This window comes from Plectropomus leopardus, chromosome 8, assembly GCF_026936395.1.
Source record: "Plectropomus leopardus strain MGB_pleo_1.0 chromosome 8, ASM2693639v1, whole genome shotgun sequence".
Classification (NCBI taxonomy): Eukaryota; Metazoa; Chordata; class Actinopteri; order Perciformes; family Serranidae; genus Plectropomus; species Plectropomus leopardus.
The window spans coordinates 32,877,980-32,899,636 of NC_142183.1; the positions used below are offsets into that span (position 1 = coordinate 32,877,980).

The 21,657-nt window shown below is 39.3% G+C and overlaps 1 protein-coding gene across 2 annotated transcripts in view; it reads right to left on the reverse strand.

The window, feature by feature from the left end:
• The window catches only part of aff2 (ALF transcription elongation factor 2), a 201,466-nt gene that overhangs the window by 77,636 nt on the left and 102,173 nt on the right, over nucleotides 1-21,657 (reverse strand). For both annotated transcript variants that reach the window (XM_088081386.1, XM_042493782.2), the window contains exons 6-9: nucleotides 19,197-19,283; nucleotides 16,140-16,176; nucleotides 13,188-13,248; nucleotides 4,075-4,129 (exon numbers count right to left, since the gene is read on the reverse strand). In XM_088081386.1, coding sequence (XP_087937512.1) covers nucleotides 4,075-4,129; nucleotides 13,188-13,248; nucleotides 16,140-16,176; nucleotides 19,197-19,283 — 240 coding nt within the window. The remainder of the gene's footprint in view (nucleotides 1-4,074; nucleotides 4,130-13,187; nucleotides 13,249-16,139; nucleotides 16,177-19,196; nucleotides 19,284-21,657) is intronic.

The following is a 21,657-nucleotide window of genomic DNA, read 5'->3' on the forward strand; positions in this document are numbered from 1 at the left end:
TGTCAGTATGTGTTTATAGTTTTGTGTTTGCTGGTGTAAATGCTTGTGAATATAAGTAGCCATGTGTACACTGTATGTGCTTGTCTGTGTGTTTTTGTGTATTTGATTAAGAATGTATGTGTCTGTGCGTGTGTGTGTGTGTGTGTGTGTTGTGTTTTACTTCAGGCTATAAAAGCTTGATAATACACCATGCACTCATTTGCTATAAGCCTGTTAACAGCATGCACAGAAAAATGCCACTGAATTCATCCCAGCCTTGCTCTCTCTCTCGCCATCGCTCTCATTCTATCTCTTTGTCTCTTGCTCGCTCGTCTTTTCTTTCCATCTTTTTCTCTCTTTATCTTTGCCTTCTGTCTGCATTGTTATCAGTCTGTCTCAGCTGTCTTTGTCTTGCTCCCTTTTCCTGTCTGTCCTGCTAACTTACTCACTTTCTTCGTTTCATTCTCAATTTCCTCTCTGTTTATGTTGATGACTCTCCACATCACACATCCAAAGAGAATGAGATTGATGACAAGATAAAAACCAGGAGGGTGAATGTGTGGTGGAGACTTATAAGAATAGTTTTTGGGAACAACACTTTCTTCCACAATTCTTCCAAGTCACTGTGAAATGCTAAGTTCTAAGCTCCACGTTCTAATTCTGTGTACCAGTGTTAATTGTACAGTTATCTCTTGGTCTATGCCAAATATGTTTTAAAAAAGCATTTTTATATCAAAGTCTCTATATTTAATCTTCCGGTAAAACATTTAAATAATTTGATGACTCATCTTTAGCAAAACAGCTCATACACACATTTATTCTGTCAAACAAGATTTTATGTCTAGCTAACCACATCAGTAATATAGCCATACTTTGCTGTTGAGTGGTTGTAGTGATGTCTATGATCGGATTTTGTGGCCAGTCAAAAGTTTAGCTTTTAAATATGTTTAGGTCCAATGCTCCGTTTGTAACAGGCCAACAGTTTAGCCAAATTAGGTACCCCATTCTTTAAAGGTAAAACCACAGAGTGTATAAAAGAAGTAGATGTAGAATCACCCATTGGTTCGTGGAAGTTTTAAAGCCTCCAATTTGGCATTTTGGCCACCATCTTGTTTTTTTTTTTTTAACTGGAAGTGACCATATTTGGATGAGGGGCTGACAATATGACAATGTGCTAACCCACATATACCTTCATAAAGTGAAAACACTCTGTGAAAGGTTTTAAGTTCTTAGACGATAATAACATGCCAAAAATATAAAAAAGTTTGTGTTAATATAGATATAAATGTTCACAGTGTCATGGATGGGTTGGGTCACCATGGTAGCAACTTGTCAATCACAGGGTGGCCAAGCCCCAAAGCATAGCCTACTTTTTAGTGTATTTTACTCTAAATGTGACCACAACCTAAAAAATGAACATCATACTGTATTAAAGAGGACTTCAAACTAGCAAATGAGACCGCTCAGCATTGCCTCTAGCATTTTCTCTGTAGACCACCATTATAAAAGGGATGTCTGTAAAAGTGTTGACAGGACACGTCAAGCTGCGAACAAGGTCAGTTCCTACTCTTTCTGCTGTGAATCTTTATAGCCACAATCTTAAGATACAGTATGTAGTTATGACTGTTCATCTATGAATAATCAAGTGAGAGGTCGGGTTAATAGACTTTTAAACAATCTGACTTGTTTTTGCAATCAGTGAAGTCACCCCTTGCTGGCTATTAGAGAGAATGCAGGATTAAGGCAGTTCTGCATTGGCTGCACTGTTTAGACCAGGGTGCTATGTTGACTTCTTTTCAACAGTCTATGGGTAAAACCAAAACTAAGTACACCTTAGTTGTCAATAAAAATCTTAATCGGAGGACTTCCACCTACTGTCAACTTCCCTCAACAGCACTGTAACATCAGGAGGCAAAAGATGACAAAGAGCCTGGATCCAAACACACACCTCCTACTATACTATGATATTACTCTGCTTGGGACGATCACCCACCAGCTAACAGTCAGGCTCAGTTTTATATGATGATACAACTTGTATTTTAATAGATATATTTATGAATATGTCTCCCAAGTTTAGGATGATTAAATATTTTCATATTTTACAGTACGGGAGAAAGGAGGTGATTTTGACATAGAACATAGTTTTTATGTCACTGTGTGTTTAAGAAGGGCTGTGATGCACTTCAGAAAGAACAGTGAGAGAAAGACAGAATAAGAATTCATTGTGTCCTTTTTAATTCTGTCTATTCATCCTAATACCAAGAGTAATTTTAGTGACCTCTTTGATTGAGGAAGCCACTTGCTGCACTTCTGAATGCACTCTGTGTAATTAACACATCTAGTTTCAGCATAACTGCAATAACTAAAACCACTATAAATGACCTGCCGTCATTTACAATTATAAAATCTACCATCATTGTGATTATACAATCAGAAGGACAGTTTAAAGAGGATGAGAGGAATCAGTATCTTTTCATTAACACAAAATGTCTCATGGACTCTTTGATGAGCGCTGATATCAGTCCACACAGTCGGGGAGGGGGCAGCAGCACGACCCCCACTGACTACTTTGAACTCGTCTCTGGCATCATTAGTGCATGATGATAGTGATTAGAGCAGAGAGGGGGACGCCGTGCCAAGTTGCATACTGGAAAACAAGACAAGAGGAGCAGGACAACTGCATTGCTCATATGCAAAGTGCCCCAGAGTGACAAACACAACCTCTTCTGTCAGTGGAGACTAAACTGAACGTGGGGATACATCCCTGTTGGATCAAAAACATCATCATGTATAATATGTCCGAGGTTTGTCAATATGACACCAATGACACGGTAGGTATGACCTTTCAAAGTTTAAAATTCTAAAGTTACATTAGGACTGTGTGTGGTTTTTAGCCCTCAATCTGTAGAGCCTGACGTGCATCACTGGAATAATTAGAGACTTTAAGCTTGTTTAATTACAATTGACTTATTATTCGATCAATTTAAAAAAGCTGCTTTAATTTGATGAATTACATTTGCATTTAAATGATGTTTTATAAAACTTAAAGTGAAAAAGTAGTAATACAAAGATCATTACTAACAGGACAGGTATGTTACTCTGTGGGCTGGACTTCAGTTCATTTGTAGATGGCGCAGTGACTGCTTACAGGTCTTGGCTGAAACTAAATAAAACTCACCGAAACTGTCTTGATTACTCTTGCTAGTGATCCAGTCAGTAAGACCCCTGTTCCAAGCTTGGTTTGGTCAAAATAAAATGTTAATTCACCAAGTTAGATGAAAATGTTACTGTTATTCCCCACAGTCTCTCTCTGCCTGCTGTCAGCCGACTGTTTACAGACCTGTGACTTCCCCCTTCACTGTGGTATCACTGTGTCTTTCAGCTCAGCTCAGAGACTGGAGACTGAGCCCTGGTGGTACTTGGTGCCTGCTGTGTACTACATACAATGAGTTGAATGAAAAAGGAGCACCTGTACTTATGACAATATTAAAAAAACATACCTTTGGGATTTCTAAAAATCCTTGGTGTACTGTAATACTGCCCAGCCTAGTTTGTGTCTCACTCTCTTTGTTAGGATAAGAGTGCACTAAATGCTAAACAAAGTTCACTCTCTATTGACTATGGTGTCTTCTGAAAACTATTCATAGTCTTTGTGCTGACCTGACCAAAGGTCACATAGGTTGGGGACATGTTTTGAACTGCAGATTAAAAAAAGTGCCAAATATCCATATTTTCAGCTAATGTGAGACTTTGAGAGAGAGACGGACAGAAGTTGGGAAAAACAGCTTTTGACTTATGACTGAAAGGATTAAATACCTGGAGATGCAACCTTAATAAAAGCTTATTAAAGGTGATTGGACACATGGATCTGAACTGATGAAATAGTAAATGAGAAGAGGAATGAATGCTGAATGCATGCTTCCAGAAACTAGAGTTGAAGACAGATGAATGAATCAGTAAATGTCACAGATACAAAGATGATCTTAATGTAATGGATGTGAACGCATGATTGATCTGAGAACAGATAGAGAAAAAAATGGAGCGAGGGACGATTTGCACAGATAAATTAATGGATGGAGTGCAGAGGGAGCTCACCTGCTGTTCGGGCTCCTCCTCGTCGCTGCTGATCTTCAGGTCATCCTCCAGCATTCTGCACAGAGACAAAGGGACACGTGTTACTGCGGTCCTGACCCCCTGTCTACTTGCGTTAGGTCGGACGTAGCGAGTCGTGATCTGCAATTCCCTTTGAAGAACCTTTCTGGCAAGCGGATTAATTACTCAGCAAAAAGCAGCCCTGGTTCATGTTGGGGAATGAGAAAATGGACAGTGGATGGAGCGTTTCGCCACTAAAAACCTACCAGATGTTCGGCTTTTAGAGCTCACAGTAGAAAGCCAGATTGTTTTTTCACCTGGAAACTTTCTGTCTGACAACTGCTGACCTTCAGCCAAAAATTCCTTGGAAACAAAGAGGACGTGATCAGGCCGAGATCAGTCCCTCAGTCTGGATTGTGCACTGATGTTTAGGGGGACCTCTAATCAAAACTAGAATTACTACATTGTGGTTGTAAGCCTCTGCAAACCCATCAAGTTGTATCTACAGTTTACACTTCACACAAATCTTCTCCCCGGCAGCACAAAAAATCAAAACAATCAGAACAGTTTCAAGGTGGACACCCAAGATTAGTTTCAGCAAATGTCTCCACTACTGTTCCTGAGTTATGGCTTTGAATAATGGCAAGAAAAGTGTTTTTGCAGAACATAATGATGTCACAGTAAAGTTGTCCTTAGACATTTTGGATATAAAATATCATCACTTCATCATTTTATCCTTTGAGACATTTGTGTGAATTTTTGTTATAATTAATGTATGAATGTCTAAGTTATGGCCAAAAACATGTTGTGTAGGTCACAGTAACCTTGACCTTTGACCTTCAACCACCAAAGTCAAACAGTTAATTCTTGAGTGGATATTAATGCTAAAATTTAAGACATTTTTTCAAAGACCTTGAGATATTGCATTCATGAAGTGAGACAGAGACAAGGTCACAGTGACCTCTGATGACCAAATTCTAATTAGTTCATCTTTGAGTCTAAAGCCGCATTTCCATCCAAAACTTTCAGTATAGCACCTCTGAAATCAAAAGTTACAAACATGTACCTAGACCCTGGGCGGGGGTAGCTGTCCCTTGCTGCTGGACGGAGCAGTGTATTTCCTTTTTTACCGGTGATACAGAGTGAAGTCTGCACCCCGATTATTGTCCAATGAACGGGGCTGCAGGGCAACATTTTTAGAACAACAAAGAGCAGGCTGGAGTCAGAGTCTCTCTCTATGGGATACTTAAAAAAGCAGATTGTCAGGCAACAGCAGGGACTTAGTGCTGCTGGAGCGCAAAGGAACAGGGTAACTCCAACTTTTGCACCAAATGATTAGAATTTATCCAGTTTACACACTTCTGTTGCAATTGATACACATTTTTTAAACACTTGAAGATCTACTCATTATTAAAATTGTACGTCATCCAAGAGAGACAAATTTGAGCAGTCAAAGATGTCATACTGAAATCTGAGGTGTGTTGATGGACTTATGTTGTCATCTCATGCATTGAGTAACATTACAAGTATTACTACTAGTATTACTAGTATTACAATTGCTCCACCTTAAAAGGCCACAAGCCAAAATGCGGCGGTCCAATAAAGTGTTCTTTAAACTACAGGTGTGGCTGGATATCTTTGATCTAATCCACCTTAAAAGTTGCCGGTAGGTGGCCCAGTGAATGAAATCTTTTTTTTTTCTCAGTCTATTTCTTCTGCTTCTGCTAGAAGATGCAAAACGTCCTTTTATGTTTAAGGTATAGTTTACTATCATATGAAAAAGTTGTCACAGTAAGACCTGCCCTGAGCCAGAGCTCAGAGTATAGATTCTCTACTGACCAATCAGCTGCATTTCTAGCCCCACATTTTAGTACTGGATCAGTATGATTAGTATCCCAAGCAGACAGGTGATGACTTTTGACCTATGACCACCAAAATCTAATCACTTTACATTAAGTCTAAGTGGACATTTGTGCCAATTTTGATAAAATGCCCAGAGGGCTTTGTTTAGATATCGCATCGACAAAAAGGACTGATGTACGGACATATGAACTTCTGGACAGACGGACAACCAGAAAACAGTGCATCTGGCCATAGTTACCACCAGCGTGGAGACATAAAAAACTGATTATTGCCCCATTTCCTTTTTTAGTTGTGTTTGTTTTATTCAAGAGATGAAATTTCAGTACAGATGTACGCAGGCCATGAAAAAGATATACAAGACACAGTCGATAACATGACCCCCCTCAGAGCATCACCTGCTCCTTACCACACAAATTATTCAGTATTTATGTGCTGTGCATTGGCAAGCTCCCATGTTTTATTGCTTTATATAAACCTTCCACACAAACTACTGTTATTTTAAGCTGGCACTGCTATTGTTATGACAGGAGAATCCCCTAAAGGGATTTTTACTGCCTCACGAACCACTCTTGTCAGTGCTTGCACCGCTAAAAAAACACTCCCCAGTGTTGTGGTGTTTTCAGATGGGACCGTACGCGTGGTGAATAACTGAAGCACAATAAGAAAAAGCTTTGCAGATAAGGGGCACAGTGCAGCACGCGGTGATGATAGATATGTTTGAATGAATGAATAATGGATTCATGTTTTATTTCATAAGAAGGGACAGATGGAGAGAGGGAGATAGTGAGTGAGATGGATATGATAATGACGGAGAGGAGAAGGGGAGCGAGTGACAGAGAGGGAGAGAGAGAGAAGCATGGAGGGGAAAGGAATAAAATGCAAGAGAGAGTGGAAGCATCCATGAGGACAGACGCAGTCGGATATAAATGAGTTATGGACTAAAGCATCCATGACATGCAGAGCTTAGAGAGTGCAGCATCAAATTTCTACAGGGCTCCTAATTGCCTTCATAAAATGGAGTCTTTTTATTTCTTAAAGTAAAGCTGGAGTGGAGCTCCAGTACTTGCAGGAAGTTTGTCTAGGAGGATGTTAATATTTTCCACAGCTAAATCAAAGCCACGCTCAGCTAATGACTGATTGCTCAACACTCCCGCTGTAGAGAATTTCAGATGCACATGCACTCAACCTGCAAAACAAAACGCACACATAAATCTCCCTCACAGTTGACTGGCTTGCAGGGAAAACTCTAAAGCTGAACACGTTTCTCCCGATTCATGTCCACAATCAACACTCATTTATTTAGACCAGCTCAGAGCCTTTATTCTGTCTCCTAACGCTTTCTTTCCTGCTGTGCTTAACACAGAGGCCTACCTTATCCTCTCATTTACTCCACTTTGGTGCTAAGCCGTCATTGCTGCGTTGACTTCCACAGGATCAACTGTTAATGATGCTTGAGATTCTTAGCACGGCGCTCTTTTCATTGTCTTTTCATGTTCGTCAATGCTTGTTCAAACTTCAAAGTTTTTCCTGAATTTCAAAGTGAGCTGTGAAAAGCAGGACTTGCTGTGTGGCACAAGGTTTGTCTGAGGCAGCAGTTTCCCAACCTGGGGGCTTGTGACCCAAACAACGGGCAGGAGACAAAGCTGCAGGTGACGAGCTGATTCAAAGTAAAGCAAAGCAAAGGAAAATGATTTCTACTGCACCAAATTACTTTAAGTGCTGCCTGTGACTCACTACATAATTTTTCATGCAAAACCAGATATTCCGCCACGTGGTTGTAAGCCTCCGCGCACCAGTCATGGTGCACTTACAGTTTTCATCCATATCTGTAAAAACATGGATGCCTAACATATATAAGATCTACACAATCAGCATCATTTCAAGGTGGTTCTTGAGGGTTCTTTAGTTATGGCGAAAAAACAGAGGTCTCCATGACCTTTGACCTTCAACCACCAGGTTCTAATCAATATACTTGAATTCAAGTAGACGTTTGTGCCAAATTTGGGAAAAACTTCCTAAAGGCCATCTTCAGGTATTGCACTCCCAAAAATGAGATGGATGCAAGGTCACAGTGACCTTGACCTTTGACCAATGGCCACCAAAATAAGCTTATTGTTGAGTCTGAGTGAATGTTTGTGCAAAATTTCAAGAAATTCCCTCAAGGCATTGTTGAGCTATCGTTCACAAGAATGTGGCAGATTTATGGACATCCCAAATACATAATGCCTCCGGTCTCAGTTATCGTTGGCGTGGAGGCATTCAAAAAATAAAAAGAAAAGAAAAATTGTATCTGTCATGGGCAGAAGACTTATTTTCCGTTAGGGCGTCACAAGCATAAAATGTTAAGAATCGCCTGAGGTCTAAGGATACAAGTGCCAGAAACATACTTGTAAAAAATGAAAAGAACTGGACGGCATTGAATACTACTTCTGTGATTCATTACTCTGCATGAGCCTGAACAACCATAGACCTGCTATCTTGGACATTTGGAGCAAGAGGTGGCCTGATATTGACTATATCTGCCCAAGAGGGTGGAGCTGTGGAGGAGTGAGGGTAGATCCGACTCATACCAAAACCCCCAAGAACAACATCCAGCTTTGAAAACAATTTTACATAGCCAAACTGTGGATTACAACTTCTGGGTCTGTCACACGATGCAATCTGGCCCAAAAGGACTTTTTCCCATTAACTTACATTGTGAAAGAGACATCTGGGAATAAGTGGATACATTTTTTTGACTGTGTTTTTGTCAGAAGCACTAATGTACATAAACACGTTTACATACTCACTGTGTTTGATTGTTCTTCATTCACTGAGTATGAGACACACTTCATTATTATTTGCGTTACTTACGTACACAGAACATTGTCTGACAAACAGCAGGGTCGATGTTTTGGATGTTGTGTATAAAGAATTATTTTTTCGCTTTAAATGTGAGCTTTTAGCTGAGGCTTTATTGGGCTCACACTGCGCCTTATTATTAAAGGAAAAGATACATACTTGTATTGTGAAAAAAATCTATCTCTGTTTACACCTGACCAACACTTTCCCATCTGGAGTGCTGAAATTTCATTCAAAATTATCAGAGCTTATTCACCTGACGGACGCATGTATTATAGTATTAAAGTGTAATACCGTCACAATAACACTGGCTGCTTATTGTCCTCCTCTGACCAGTCAGCTGTTAGCTGGTGGTGACAACGCATGAGAGTCTGTATTCTACACACACTGAGCGAAACATGAACTGAACTCGTAACCCTCACAGTGTTGGTGCCTTGCTCTATGTGGGATGCTAACACTGTGCAGGTCACCATGTGTGATTGTGCACATAATGACAACTCCAGCACTGCTGTTAGAGAGCTCAGTGATAATAAAAGCCCGGGCGCTCTCTGGGTTTCTGTTCCTGCCTGCACGTGAGACAGCCTCGCTGCAGACTGAGCAAACACAAAAGCTGGTTCGACCAGACAAGCTTTCCTCATGTCTTCTGCTCTGCTGCATACATGACGTTGTCTTAACATCATGTGATCGCATTAGAGCGAGCAGGAAGGTACAGTACTAGCTGCTCTAACAAAAAACTCAACCGAAACCTGCTTTTGTTTCTAATGTGGCATTAAGGAACAGAGCCTATTTGCGAGGATTACTGTTGGATGAGTTTTCTGTAATGGTCGGACAAAGTAAACGTTGAGCAAAGAATATAGCAATTAGCCTCAACAGGACAATTACTCTTGAATAAGACGAGCTCTGCCTATTCATTACCCCTTACATTTTACGCTGTTGAGCATCACAGTAGCCTAATGGCTGCAGTATAGACATTGTTTTTAATCAATAACTATTATTTTATCCTAATAAACAAAGCAGTATTTATGCTTAAACACAAAACGAGGAAAAAAATTACACCTCAGGCCAAACAATAGCAATCAAAAGAAACAGGCTTATCGGCTTTGGAAGCAAAATAGTGTAATAAGCCACAGAAAGCACTCCAGCTCCAGCAGACATCACCCTAATGGAGAAATAATTAACTATGTAACTACACTCTTAAAGAGGAGGGAATGAGAGTTTACATGCTGACCTGCTGCTGAATGACTGCTTACGATAGACTGCAGTGACTTTTTCGTAACTTGCAGGGTTTTTGCATCATCTTTTGACCAGCAAGTCTTTTTCATTTTCAAAAGCTCCTTTTTGACACCGTGCTTGCCACATTTCCTTTAATTAGCTTTCACCAAATGTATAAATAATGCATTGCACTTAGCACTGGAAAACTCTCATTTAATGTGACAGCAGCCAGAGCACAAATCCTCTTCCACAGATCAAGAAAGAAATTAAATAAGAAGCAGCAAAACATTTGGAGGAAAGCAAAAAAAAAAAGATAGTTTTTAGTTTTGTGTCTTTTGTGTCTACAAGTGGATTTTAGTGTTCTGACAGTAAAAATAGATACGTTTTCAATGGTTTGGTTTGAAATGCAGTCCCTCACAAACAAATAATTGACTGATTGCTAAGCCCCACCAATCTGTTGCCACACTTCAGTTCATTCATGGCACATTTTACTCTGATACCTTGCACTGACTTTTTGAAGCAATGCGCCCTTGATTTGAGACAAAAGCAGTCCTCTTATTTCTTTTTGCTACCTATTTAAATGGACTAATTTGCTGGCTGAAATGATAACTGTCACTAGCAGATTTGATCAGATGTAGCTAGCTAGCTAATTACGCTAATGTTAGCTGCATAAGTTGGTTTTAAACACTGACTCTTGTACAGTTTTTAATGTTTCCAGCTGACTTGATTCTTGTAATAGGAGTGCTAAATATGGTAAATGGACGTGTATCTATTTAGCACCTTTCAACATGCGGACTGAAGGAGCCAGGGGTCAAATCAACAACTATTCTACAACCCGCTCTAGCTCCTGAGCTACGGCTGCCCTTCATGCAGGTCTACAGCCCAGTCCCCTAGAAATTTCATTTAATACAACTAATTTAAAAAAGCACATTTCCTCCATCTTTGAGAGAAATGTAATGCTGAGTGAATTACATATCCTATTAACATAATGAGGACGTTGCTAATTTACGTATCTGACAAGCTGCAAAAATGTTCATACTGAACGAATCAGCAACATGTTCGCTGACTAAGATTTTCATTTGTTTTCAGCCAAAATAACTAATCTTGTAATACACTCATTTTATGGTTCTACTTTTCATAAACATTCAGCCTAACTCCTGATCTTTCCTTCCCCCTAATCAAAGCCTAGCCTGCCTAAACCACAGACAGGAGTCGGGACGGGAACCTCAAGTTCTGGTGTCATAGTCCTGCACATAAATGTAGTGTTTCCTTCACTAAAAGAAACGTCTGAAAATAATCCAGGCAGTGATTAGGTTGCCACCACAATGTAATTATGAAAACTATTTATTAATACACAAGCATTATTTCTATGGGACAGGGTTGACTTAATGGCTACATGTGGTGCTAAGACTAACTATCTCTGAGAGAATAAGTTGGTATCCCCACCAGTTTCAGACACACGTGATGACTGGAAAACAAAAGAGCAGCAGAGAGAATAACAAGAAAAAATGTGAAGCATTTCATTACCACTGTTATGTTCAGCTTACATAATTTTCCCTACTTTAAAACTGTCAATTTCACTATTATTGTTGCAGGACAAAAGGCTTTTAGTGTGAGGACTAACCAATTTTTTTGGCTGACATGGTGCTATATCTGGTAAAATATTTGGCTGGGGATACATTCCCCAAATATAATAAAAGTCAGAACAGAGGCCATAGACTGTATAAATAATGGATTTAGCCACCGTGACGTCACCCACTGGTTTCTGGACTGCCGTTCTGAAGCCTTGAATTTGGCATTTCAATCATTGTCATCTTAATTTATTGGAGCCGGAAGTAACAATATTTGGTTGAGGGGTTGGGGCTGTAGAAGTGCGAGGGGTGGATCTGACTCAGACTGTAGAAACGCCTCACAGACAGCCTGTTTATTAACCCCTTAAAATGGTGTAACTTCAAGCCTAACAGAGTAACTAAACCCCCCACTTTGGCTTGAGTTCCTCCTTCCTGGAATGTGAAAAATGTCTCAAAAATTCTCAGGCTTTGAAAGGGGGTGGGGACATACCCAGTCACTAAATCATGCTGCCTCTCACTCCACAGCGCCTCCCTGCCCCCCGACCACAATATGTAGAATTTTAATACTTTGCATTCATATGGCAAGAGTGGGACCCGGATAAATTAAAAACACTACTAAATACCCATATTGCCCTTCACTGTGGAAAAAAAAGGAGTGGCTTGGGGATTTAGTTACTCTTTAATAACATGTAAACGTGTGACTTATATAAAAATTAATCCGCTGTACTGTTGTCATGAATGGACAAATTTGTTACATAAACCAAAACTGTTTTGTACCAGGCTGTAAACATACCAAACTATTCTGGTTGGGCATTTTAACATGGAAGTCTATGGGGATTGACTCTGTTTTGGAGCCAGCCACAAGTGGCCATCAGAGGAACTGCAGTTTTTGGAACTTTGGCATCAGCTTAATTTTACTAATATGTGGCAGATGTACTACCATGAACAGGACTATTTTAAAAGTGTAACCTATAACACACAATATAATGACACAATATAATTAGCTAGTAGTGCTCCTTGATCTCTGCAGTAATGCTGTGTCAGATTACGTCTGTTAGAAGTAAATTAATTAGCTGGACATGCTAACGTTTGCAGCTTACATTTGAGAAAACAGACACAGCTGAGACCATTCCTTGCACTTCTCTGTTTGTGTTCCTCATTTTGGCAAGGCAAAAGGCTGCGCATACATAGTTATAGTTAATAAGCTATGATTGGAGATCACTTTTCGGGAGCAAGGGGTTTAGCAAATTGTCAGTTCCTAAAACAAAATCAGTGAGCCTCTGTGGTCGAGCAAGGGATAAATCAGGGTCGCGAGGTAGATATACAAGCCAAGATTTCTTCCTTTCCAATCTCTCCCTGCCATGAATCCTGCTACACGGCTCTGTGAGTGAAGTGGAGTGGGCTGCAGCCAGAGATGTTGCAATATGCTCCTGGCTCACGTTAAATTAATGTAGCTGCACTTTCCCGCTCTGATCCACACAATCTTTTTTTTCCTCCTACCAGCAGTGAATTTCATCCAAGAGTCAAGCTTAATTTTACCTTGAGGCAAAAAACACAGCAGCAGCAGCAGGTCAGAAATACTCTGTTTATGTGCGTGTGTGTGTGTGTGTCAGAGAGGGAGATACTCACGACTTCTGTGGTGCAGTTGGTGGTTTCGCAGCAGGCTTGTTAGCAGATACAGTACATCGCTCTGCAACACAACAGAGGAGATTCAAGTGTCACTGTTTTGCATGTGTCTTGGTTTGTGTGTGCGCGCTGATTAGTTTTTGACGAGAAGCCAGAATCAAATCACTGTAGCTGTGTATTAAGATTGTCACACTGGAAAACATGACACTCTGCTCCAGTGTTAGGGTGTGTGTGTCTGTGTGTGTCTGCTTTGCTTTGGTAACAAGGAGTTTGGGTAAAAATAAAATTCTAACTGATATGCGCTGCCTGACAAAAACTTGAGGTGATGATTTATTTTCCAGATGGATACAGAGAACCTTCTCACTGTACTTTATATTCTAGTCAGTAGTGTTTCTGCTGTTCATATCAGAGAGAAAAAGCTGCCAGTGGGGAAATACTTCAGCTTTATATACATCACAAACATCTCAAACACTACAAGATGGGGGTTAACACGAGAGCAGCAGTTCAAAAGAGCTTTTGATGATCTGATGCCTGGGAGTCACAACTACAGTAATGTACTAAATGCACTGTTGGGCAATATAATGACACATATCACAAGACAAAACACATTGTATTAAATGGTCTGAATTTTTGCAATCACATTTATAAAATTACCCATATTTTTTAGTAGCTCTTCCTTTTAATATAATTTATTGTCTTCAACAATTGAAGGCAATGTTGCACATCAATAAGCATTTTAAAGACAATGCTGGATTTAAAGGATCTTAATTTGTCAGATATTTAAAGGTGATGTGTGTAAGTCTAAAGTAAGATAGTTAAGTGTTATGTCTCATTCCCAGGTCATCACATGCCAATGCTTTGGGTTGGTGGTTTAGTCCGATTAGCAACCCAAACAACCAGGAATGAGACTCAACAATAAATCTTTCTTCAGAGTTACATACAGCATCTTTAGAAGGTAGTTCTGCACAGTTTCAAGAATAACACCAGAAATTAGGGCCACCAGTTCACCATTTTGTTGCTTGTCTATGACTTTTTTTACAGAACATTGAGATGTTAAAGTCAAGGTAACCTTTTACCTTTTGGATGTATAAAACATCAACACTTCATCATTTTAACCTATTAGACATTTGTATGAAATTTCGTCATAATTAGTGAATGAATTCTTCAGATGAAAAATTGTTTTGTGAGGTCACAGTGACCTTGACTTTTGATATGAGTCGAAGTGAACGTTTGTGCCAAATTTAAGGAAACTCCCTCAAAATCTTTTTGAGATATTGCGTTCACATAAATGAGACAGACGCAAAGTCACAGTGACTTTGACCTTTGACCACCAAAATCAAATGAGGTAATCATTGAGCCCAAGTGAATGCTTGTGCTAAATTTGAAGTAATTCACTTAAGGCATTCTTGTAAAATCGCTTTGGCAAGAATGAGATGTATGAATGGACGACCCAAAAACATGATGCCTCCAAGCCATGGCTATCACTTATGCAGAGACATAAAAAAGTGAAACAAAATCACTCTAAACCCCCATCTTTTTTTCTAAAAAATCTTAAGGTCCACTTACTACCTGTGGAGATTTAGTTGTTTTTTTTTCAGAGAGGCTACTTTACTAAAGTCCCTAGTTTGCAGAGACATAATGCAGGTGTGTCGCATATGAAAGATGTGGCTATTTCTGAGCCGGGAACAGACTGTAGTGAAAAGATGCTAATAGTCTTAAAATTTAGTGTTAACATGATCTGTATCTGTACACATGACACGGAAATTGTCATTCGCTACACATACCTTCTCATTTTTCATGATATTGGAATTTCTAACTTTGATACAATACCTTGACAGATATTAATATTTAATAACATGGGATATTTAGGAATATAATTCGTGATTTATGTCTCTTCAAAGATAAATATGAAAAGGCTATCACATGACAATGACTTTTCTTTGTTAGTAGAAGAGAACAGCAGAGTGACTATATTAAACATTAACAATAAGAGAGAGAGAGAGAGAGAGAGTAAGAGCAGCTGGTACTGCTGTGTCAATACTGCAGAAAATGAGTATTGAAAATGTTTCAAATACTCAGAGTCAGAGATACTCAGGGTAAATCTATATTTGTGACAACACTAATTTGCACCCGGTATCCATAAACGCTCCCAATATCTCAACTGTGTATGCATTGTGATCACATCTAAATATGTAAATTAAAGAGGTGGAGCAGATGGACAATAGACATGGTGAAGTCAGTGCCATGATCAGGCTCCTTTCTGATCGCAATGCTTCCTTTGTGTGTTTATTTATGATTTTTTGGCCTTCATTGGATAGGACAGAGAGTAGGTGTGAAAGGGGGAGATAGAGGGGACGACATGCAGCAGGGCTGAGGCCAGTGTTGAACATGTGGCCGCTACGGCGAGGACTCAGCCTCTGTACATGGGGTGCGTGGTCTATCTACTGAGCCACCGACGCACCACATTAGCCACTTCTAAGTGAATACTGTCACTTCGTACAGAAGCACCTGATAGGCAGTCCGTGCTCCATTCACCACTTGAGCGTGGGCTTAAAAATAAATGATCCAAATGTGTAATTGTCCATGAATGGCAACTAATGACAGTTTGGCGTATTTCAGTATTCACGTCTAAATGCTGAGTGACAAAGTCTGTGTTCCTACGGGTGAGCATCCATGTAGCTTTTAATAATGAAAAAAAAACCAAAACACAGTCTCCACAATCAATCAGGCCAATTTAGCAGTGGGGGTAAGAGCATGTTTGTCTGCTTACTTGTTCGGATGAACACAGAAAGATAAAAGCAAAGGTTTGCAGACCATCATGCTCCTGTGGCTATGAATCCACTTGAAAATCAAGCTGCATTTCTCGCATTTCTTCTGGGTGGTATTGCCTTTATGGCCTCTCCAGTGTTAATTACCATAGAGCTAGTATGCAAGTGTTGATGCTGGGAAACTTACTCTGGGTGTTGTAGCCTGAGGTCACATGCTGCGACTCCTAGAGAGAGAGGGAAAGGGAGAGAGAAAGCCAGAGGGCGATGAGTTGAATGAATAAACCAACAGATGTCATTATTGATTTCACAGCAGTACAACGATGCCATTACACAGAATTCAGATCCTCTCATCTCCCCGCGTCGACGCTCCACCTCATTCTTACAACTCACTGGCAGGATTAGTGTGACGCTAGGGGGCTGAGAGTACCACAACAGTCTTTCCTAATTCATTAACTACCGGGTCAGATTTACTGCCTCCGTGTTTACATCGCTGTTTCTTTTGACACCTCCACCAATGAGATGTTTTGCATGTTAAAAATGATTCATAAAAGCACTCTGCTGTGGAAAACACCTGCTGTTTCACTCAGAATATGACTGCTGTTTCTGAGATAAATGTTGAGTATAACATTTATGTTGGTTTTAATGTGACACTATTTACATTACGGGATGTCATAAAGCATTTTTTGTGCAAGCGGGAGAAACTTTCCAAACATCTATCTTCTGAAGAGGCAATTCTTTAGTCGCTGCTTTTTATTGTGTCTCAGTCTTTGTTGATTACTGTTGTCGTGTTCCTGCACTTCACTTCTCAAACATCACCTGTCAAACAAACAGTGTGGGTGGCACTACAATGTCATTCCCTTGAAATATCTGTGGGTGAAGTTTGGCTCTCTGTAAGTGGCGTTCTTTTGACTGTTCAGCCCTGGTTGTTATCACTGTTCATGTTGAAAACCCACTTATTTTTCTGTTTTTCAGGAAATCATGCGTTGCATGCCGCAGGCTTTTTCTCTGGAAACAAGAAAACAGCGACCAGATACCACATTTTTAGAACAGAAAATGGAAGGCTTTTTTTCTTTCTTTTTTTAGCACAAAGTTGTTCTTTGTTGAAGATTGAGAGGAGCCAAAAAAAACATTAGCATGATTTTCTAAAAAGGTGCTTTTTCTAAAGGCTTGGCCATACCAACATTTAAAACGATAAAACTTTGTGGCTGTATCATGTAATTCTAATAAAACTGGTGTATTTGTTTGTAAGAAAAAAAGTAAATCTGATGAGTTGGTGACCAGATTTACTTCTTTCCTACAAGCAAATACACCAACTTTATTAGAATCCAACAAGCCATCCTGAAAATGTGGATTTTTGAAGAATTTTGAGAATTGGAAATGGAGGATTCTACTGAAGCTTATTAGCTGTGTTGCATCGCTGTCTTTTATTAAAACTGCTTCTCAAAATAGGCATGATTTGCAGACAGTTATGACACAGGAGTCAAGAGGAGAAAAAAATATTTTTTGAATATAATTAGTGAACTTATTGTCCCATTAATGACCCGGCTAACAAGCTTTTTAACTAACAGTTTGCGAGCTTGGGGAACTTTTCCCAGTATCTCAGATAAAATAAATTATTGTTTCTGACTAGCACCAGAATGTTCCCAGCTGGTCATTGTGTTAGCTGTTCACACCATGGTAGATCACTAGCTAGCCTAGTAAATAATAAATAATAACACATGGGTGAATTTTTAAAAATCACTCTCTGGTGTCATCGTGCCTTTTTTAAGTTGTAACTTACACGTTACTAATGGTAAATAATCATTTGATAATGCTCAGTTATAAGCCGTTTAATTAGAGTTTGTCAGGGTGTAAAAAATTTGGTTTTTAAGAGCCAAGTCACAGTCACTTTGTATGAATCCATCAATTCTGCATTCAGTTAATACTAATTAGTCATAATTTCAAGTAATCTTACAGCAAAAGCAACCTGATCTTGCAAAAATACATGAAAATTACCATGACCTCTTAACACTGCATTACGTTTGGTGGCAAGAAATGTGTTAAAATTACATGCCGAAGGGGTCGCGGTTTTAAACATGTGGTTAACTTTTTTGAACGGTTAAAGTTCATTCAGGTTTAGGCACCAAAACTACTTGGTTAGGTTTAAGGGGGAAAAATAAGTTATGGAATAGATAGTTAGAAAAAGATTGTGGTTTAAAATAAGTATGTTTGTAACATATGAGACATAAGTTTGTTGTTATGTGACATAAGTTAGTTAACATCACATAAGTGCATTACGTTATTAGTAAAAGTATGTAAAATACGTTACGTCAACATTGACTTTTGGTTACACGTGGGACACAAACATCTCCCGGGTCCTGTGTTTGTTTGACCCACCCAAGAGGTTGTGGCCATTTTATGTGTTTCTGAGATCAGGCTAAGCAAAAGTCTGTATGTCATCTGTAAACTGTAGACACGCACATCTGTAAATATCAATAAACTCTGGAATGTCAATGCTCGTAACTTCTTAGTTAACTTACTTTGCGGCACTCTATAATACCCAATGATCTAAAAAGACAAAAAGTGTCCTATTGGAGGATAAACTTCTGCCTGAGATCTTTTTCAATCTGGAAACCCCACGTTTGTTCCTATTAACGGCTCCAAACTGACTAAAAAGCATTTGATTCATAAGCTATTAATTAATTACAACTTCAAAAACATTTATAAAGAATGTCTTGATTGAGAGTTGTACCTACACTTTTAACATGAAAACTTGTGTAAAAAAAAGAAGTGTCTCTTAAAGTTCATGCTCCCAGCTCTGGACTCACAGTAAAGAGGTGAATCAAACATGCAGTAGATCATTAACGTTGTAATTTCATTGGCTGTCACTTGTGCCACTGTGCAGGATGAGGCAGCAGTGATCTGATTCTATTACAGCAATCACTACCGCAGTGAATTTATGAATCAGATCTAATTAGCAGACTGAAGATTCTCAGTGACAGACTGCAGTTTGTTTTATAATGAGACACCAATAAGTGTGGGAGTTTAAGTGAAGGTTTTTCAACACTCTCACATCTTTTTCCACTCACTGACTGATGCAAAAGTAAAGGTGAAAAAAAAAGATGCAGTCAGAGCACAAGGAGAGAACATTTAAACAAAATGTGAGAAAACATACATCACCACGCTTGTGATCCAAAATTAATCAGCATCATTATTCATCTTGCTGTGAGCTGTGGTGAATAAAAGACAAAGAAGTCCTACTAACCTTATTCGGGATGGGGAACTTGGTCTGCTCAGCTTTTCCAGGTGTGTGTATGGCTGTGAGAGGAGGAGGCCAGGAGTGGGTCATCTCCTAAACACACACATTGATATTACATTACTACAAGTCAATCATGATCATTTCTGGTATAGTCCAAACTAAACAAAACATAATAACTCACAGTAAATGTAAGTTAACCCTCATGTGGAAAGTACTGCTGAATAACAATGATGACTAAAGCTGAGCAAATTTGAGCAAAGGGACTGCTTATGCAACATCTTTGATGCAGAGAAGTGGAGTCAGCATTCAATCAAGGCTGCACTCAAGCGTCCCCATCAGAGTGGACTTTAATATAACTTATAGTACAAACTGAGAGGAGCGTTGGGAGCTGGTGGCACACCAGGGATCAGTGTGCTGAAGTGCAGAGTCGTTGAATTACCCAAATAAAAGCTGACTCCAGTTGGTTGCATTACAGCTAAACAGCACAGCAGCAGAAGCAGCATCCCATTTCAATTATTCTAATCACAGTCCTCTCAGTCGAATTCCAGTCTCAATATGTAGAAGCTTCAATTAGTTAACAAGATAAGCATATGTGCATGTGTGTGTGAATGTGTGTGTCCCGCAGCTATATAATCTGTTAGATTTTGGCTGTTTCTCCCTCTCACAGACAGTGGAACAATACTGCGTATACTGAGAAATCTGCTCACAAAGCAAAATGAAGCGTTTTTTTTTTTTTCAAATGTTTGCACCCTGTTTCAGTAAAACACAGCTCTCACCTTAATTAAAGACTATTTTTTACTTCACACATACATACACTCACACAACTGCCATACAGCAGGTCACTTGGTCAGAGAGCTTCAAAGGTCACCGCCATCACAATTTCCCATCATGCGTCTCTTCGCCCCCTCAGGAGTGGATGACTCATATTCATCAGATGACTCATGTTTTCTTGTGTGTGTGGGTAAGGGTGTGTGTGTATCAGTAAGCTGTGTAGCCATTACAAAAGATTCCTCAGTATGAGTCTACTTGACGTGCATGTGTGTGTTTTCCCTCTCTGAAATCGTAATACACTCAACCTGACGACATACGGTGCGTTGCTAGGCAACCCCTCTCTGACATCATCATGCCCCTCCAAGAAGAGTTCCTGTGTTTTGACAGACGGCAGTCCTGATGGTGTGTGTGTGTGTGTGTGTGTGTGTGTGTGTGTGTGTGTGTGTGTGTATGCTTTCAAAATGTGTGTATGTGTGTGCGTGTCTTTAAATGTGTTACCGCTGCCATTGTCTACGTTTAACTCAGTCTGTCACCCTATCTCACACACACACACACACACACACACACACACACACAGACGTTAACGCAGACCCACACGTCCCTCTATTTGTTGGTGCTTTTTATTTGTTACTTTGTCTTTATGGACAAGCAGCAAAAATGGTTTTCCTTTGTGTTTAAGTAGAGACAAACAGTAATTATCACCTAATCTAACATAAATGAGCTGCAAATTTGTAATCAATACTGTATAGTTTTAAAGAAATAAAATATACATAAAGGCGAAACAACTGAGAACTGTGTTGGAAAAGTGTGTGATGAAGAGCAGACAGCTTGAAGACTTCTGAAAAGCTTCCAGCAGACACTGGAACTGTGACAGATGAAGCACAACCACATACAGAGCTATACTCAGTGGACGCTCAGGGTTATGTTGAAGAAAAAAAAAAACAACAAAAAAAAAAACAAAGGATCTGTGGATTGTGAATGAATCTAGAGGATTAATACATTTATTTTTCTCTTTGAGATGTCATTAACAAGGCTTTTTCATTTGAATCACTTTTTAAATCAAAAGATTAAAGTTTAAGATTTTGTCACATGACTATAAATTTTTAAGATAATATAGCTAATGGCTATGCTAATTCTGCTATGTTCTGCTGCCTTAGTGAAGAGGAAGTACAGTTGAAGTCAAAGTCAAAGACTGCAACAGTCAAAAAAATCAGTATGGCATAAAAAAATAGCCCACAATAAAATATTAACAATATCATAACAAAAACATGTACATTACAGTTATACCAGCTTTTAGGTTGAGAATTATGTCAGCATTATGTGATACTGATTGAATATGCTTGGTCTCAAGACATGAAGATGTAGTTCTTATATAAGTAAACACTTTTTTTGTTGGAGTGGAATGAGACAGGGGTAAAAATCCACTGTCACCCTGTACTACATAACACTAATTTGGATGAACTGACGCTTTAAACTCGGCCTTGTTGATTTTGAAGGTGCACTGAAGAAGAGGGAGACAGATTGCTTGTAGTCTATTTTGGGATTGCAAACAGTCTGTTTTTACAGGTCCAATAATGATATTTGTTTATTGTAACCATCCTAAAATATTAGCTAGCATGGATTAATTCATCTATAGGACAAAGAAAAGATTTCGGTTATCATATTGTGGGGGTTCAAATGATACAAACACTGCAAA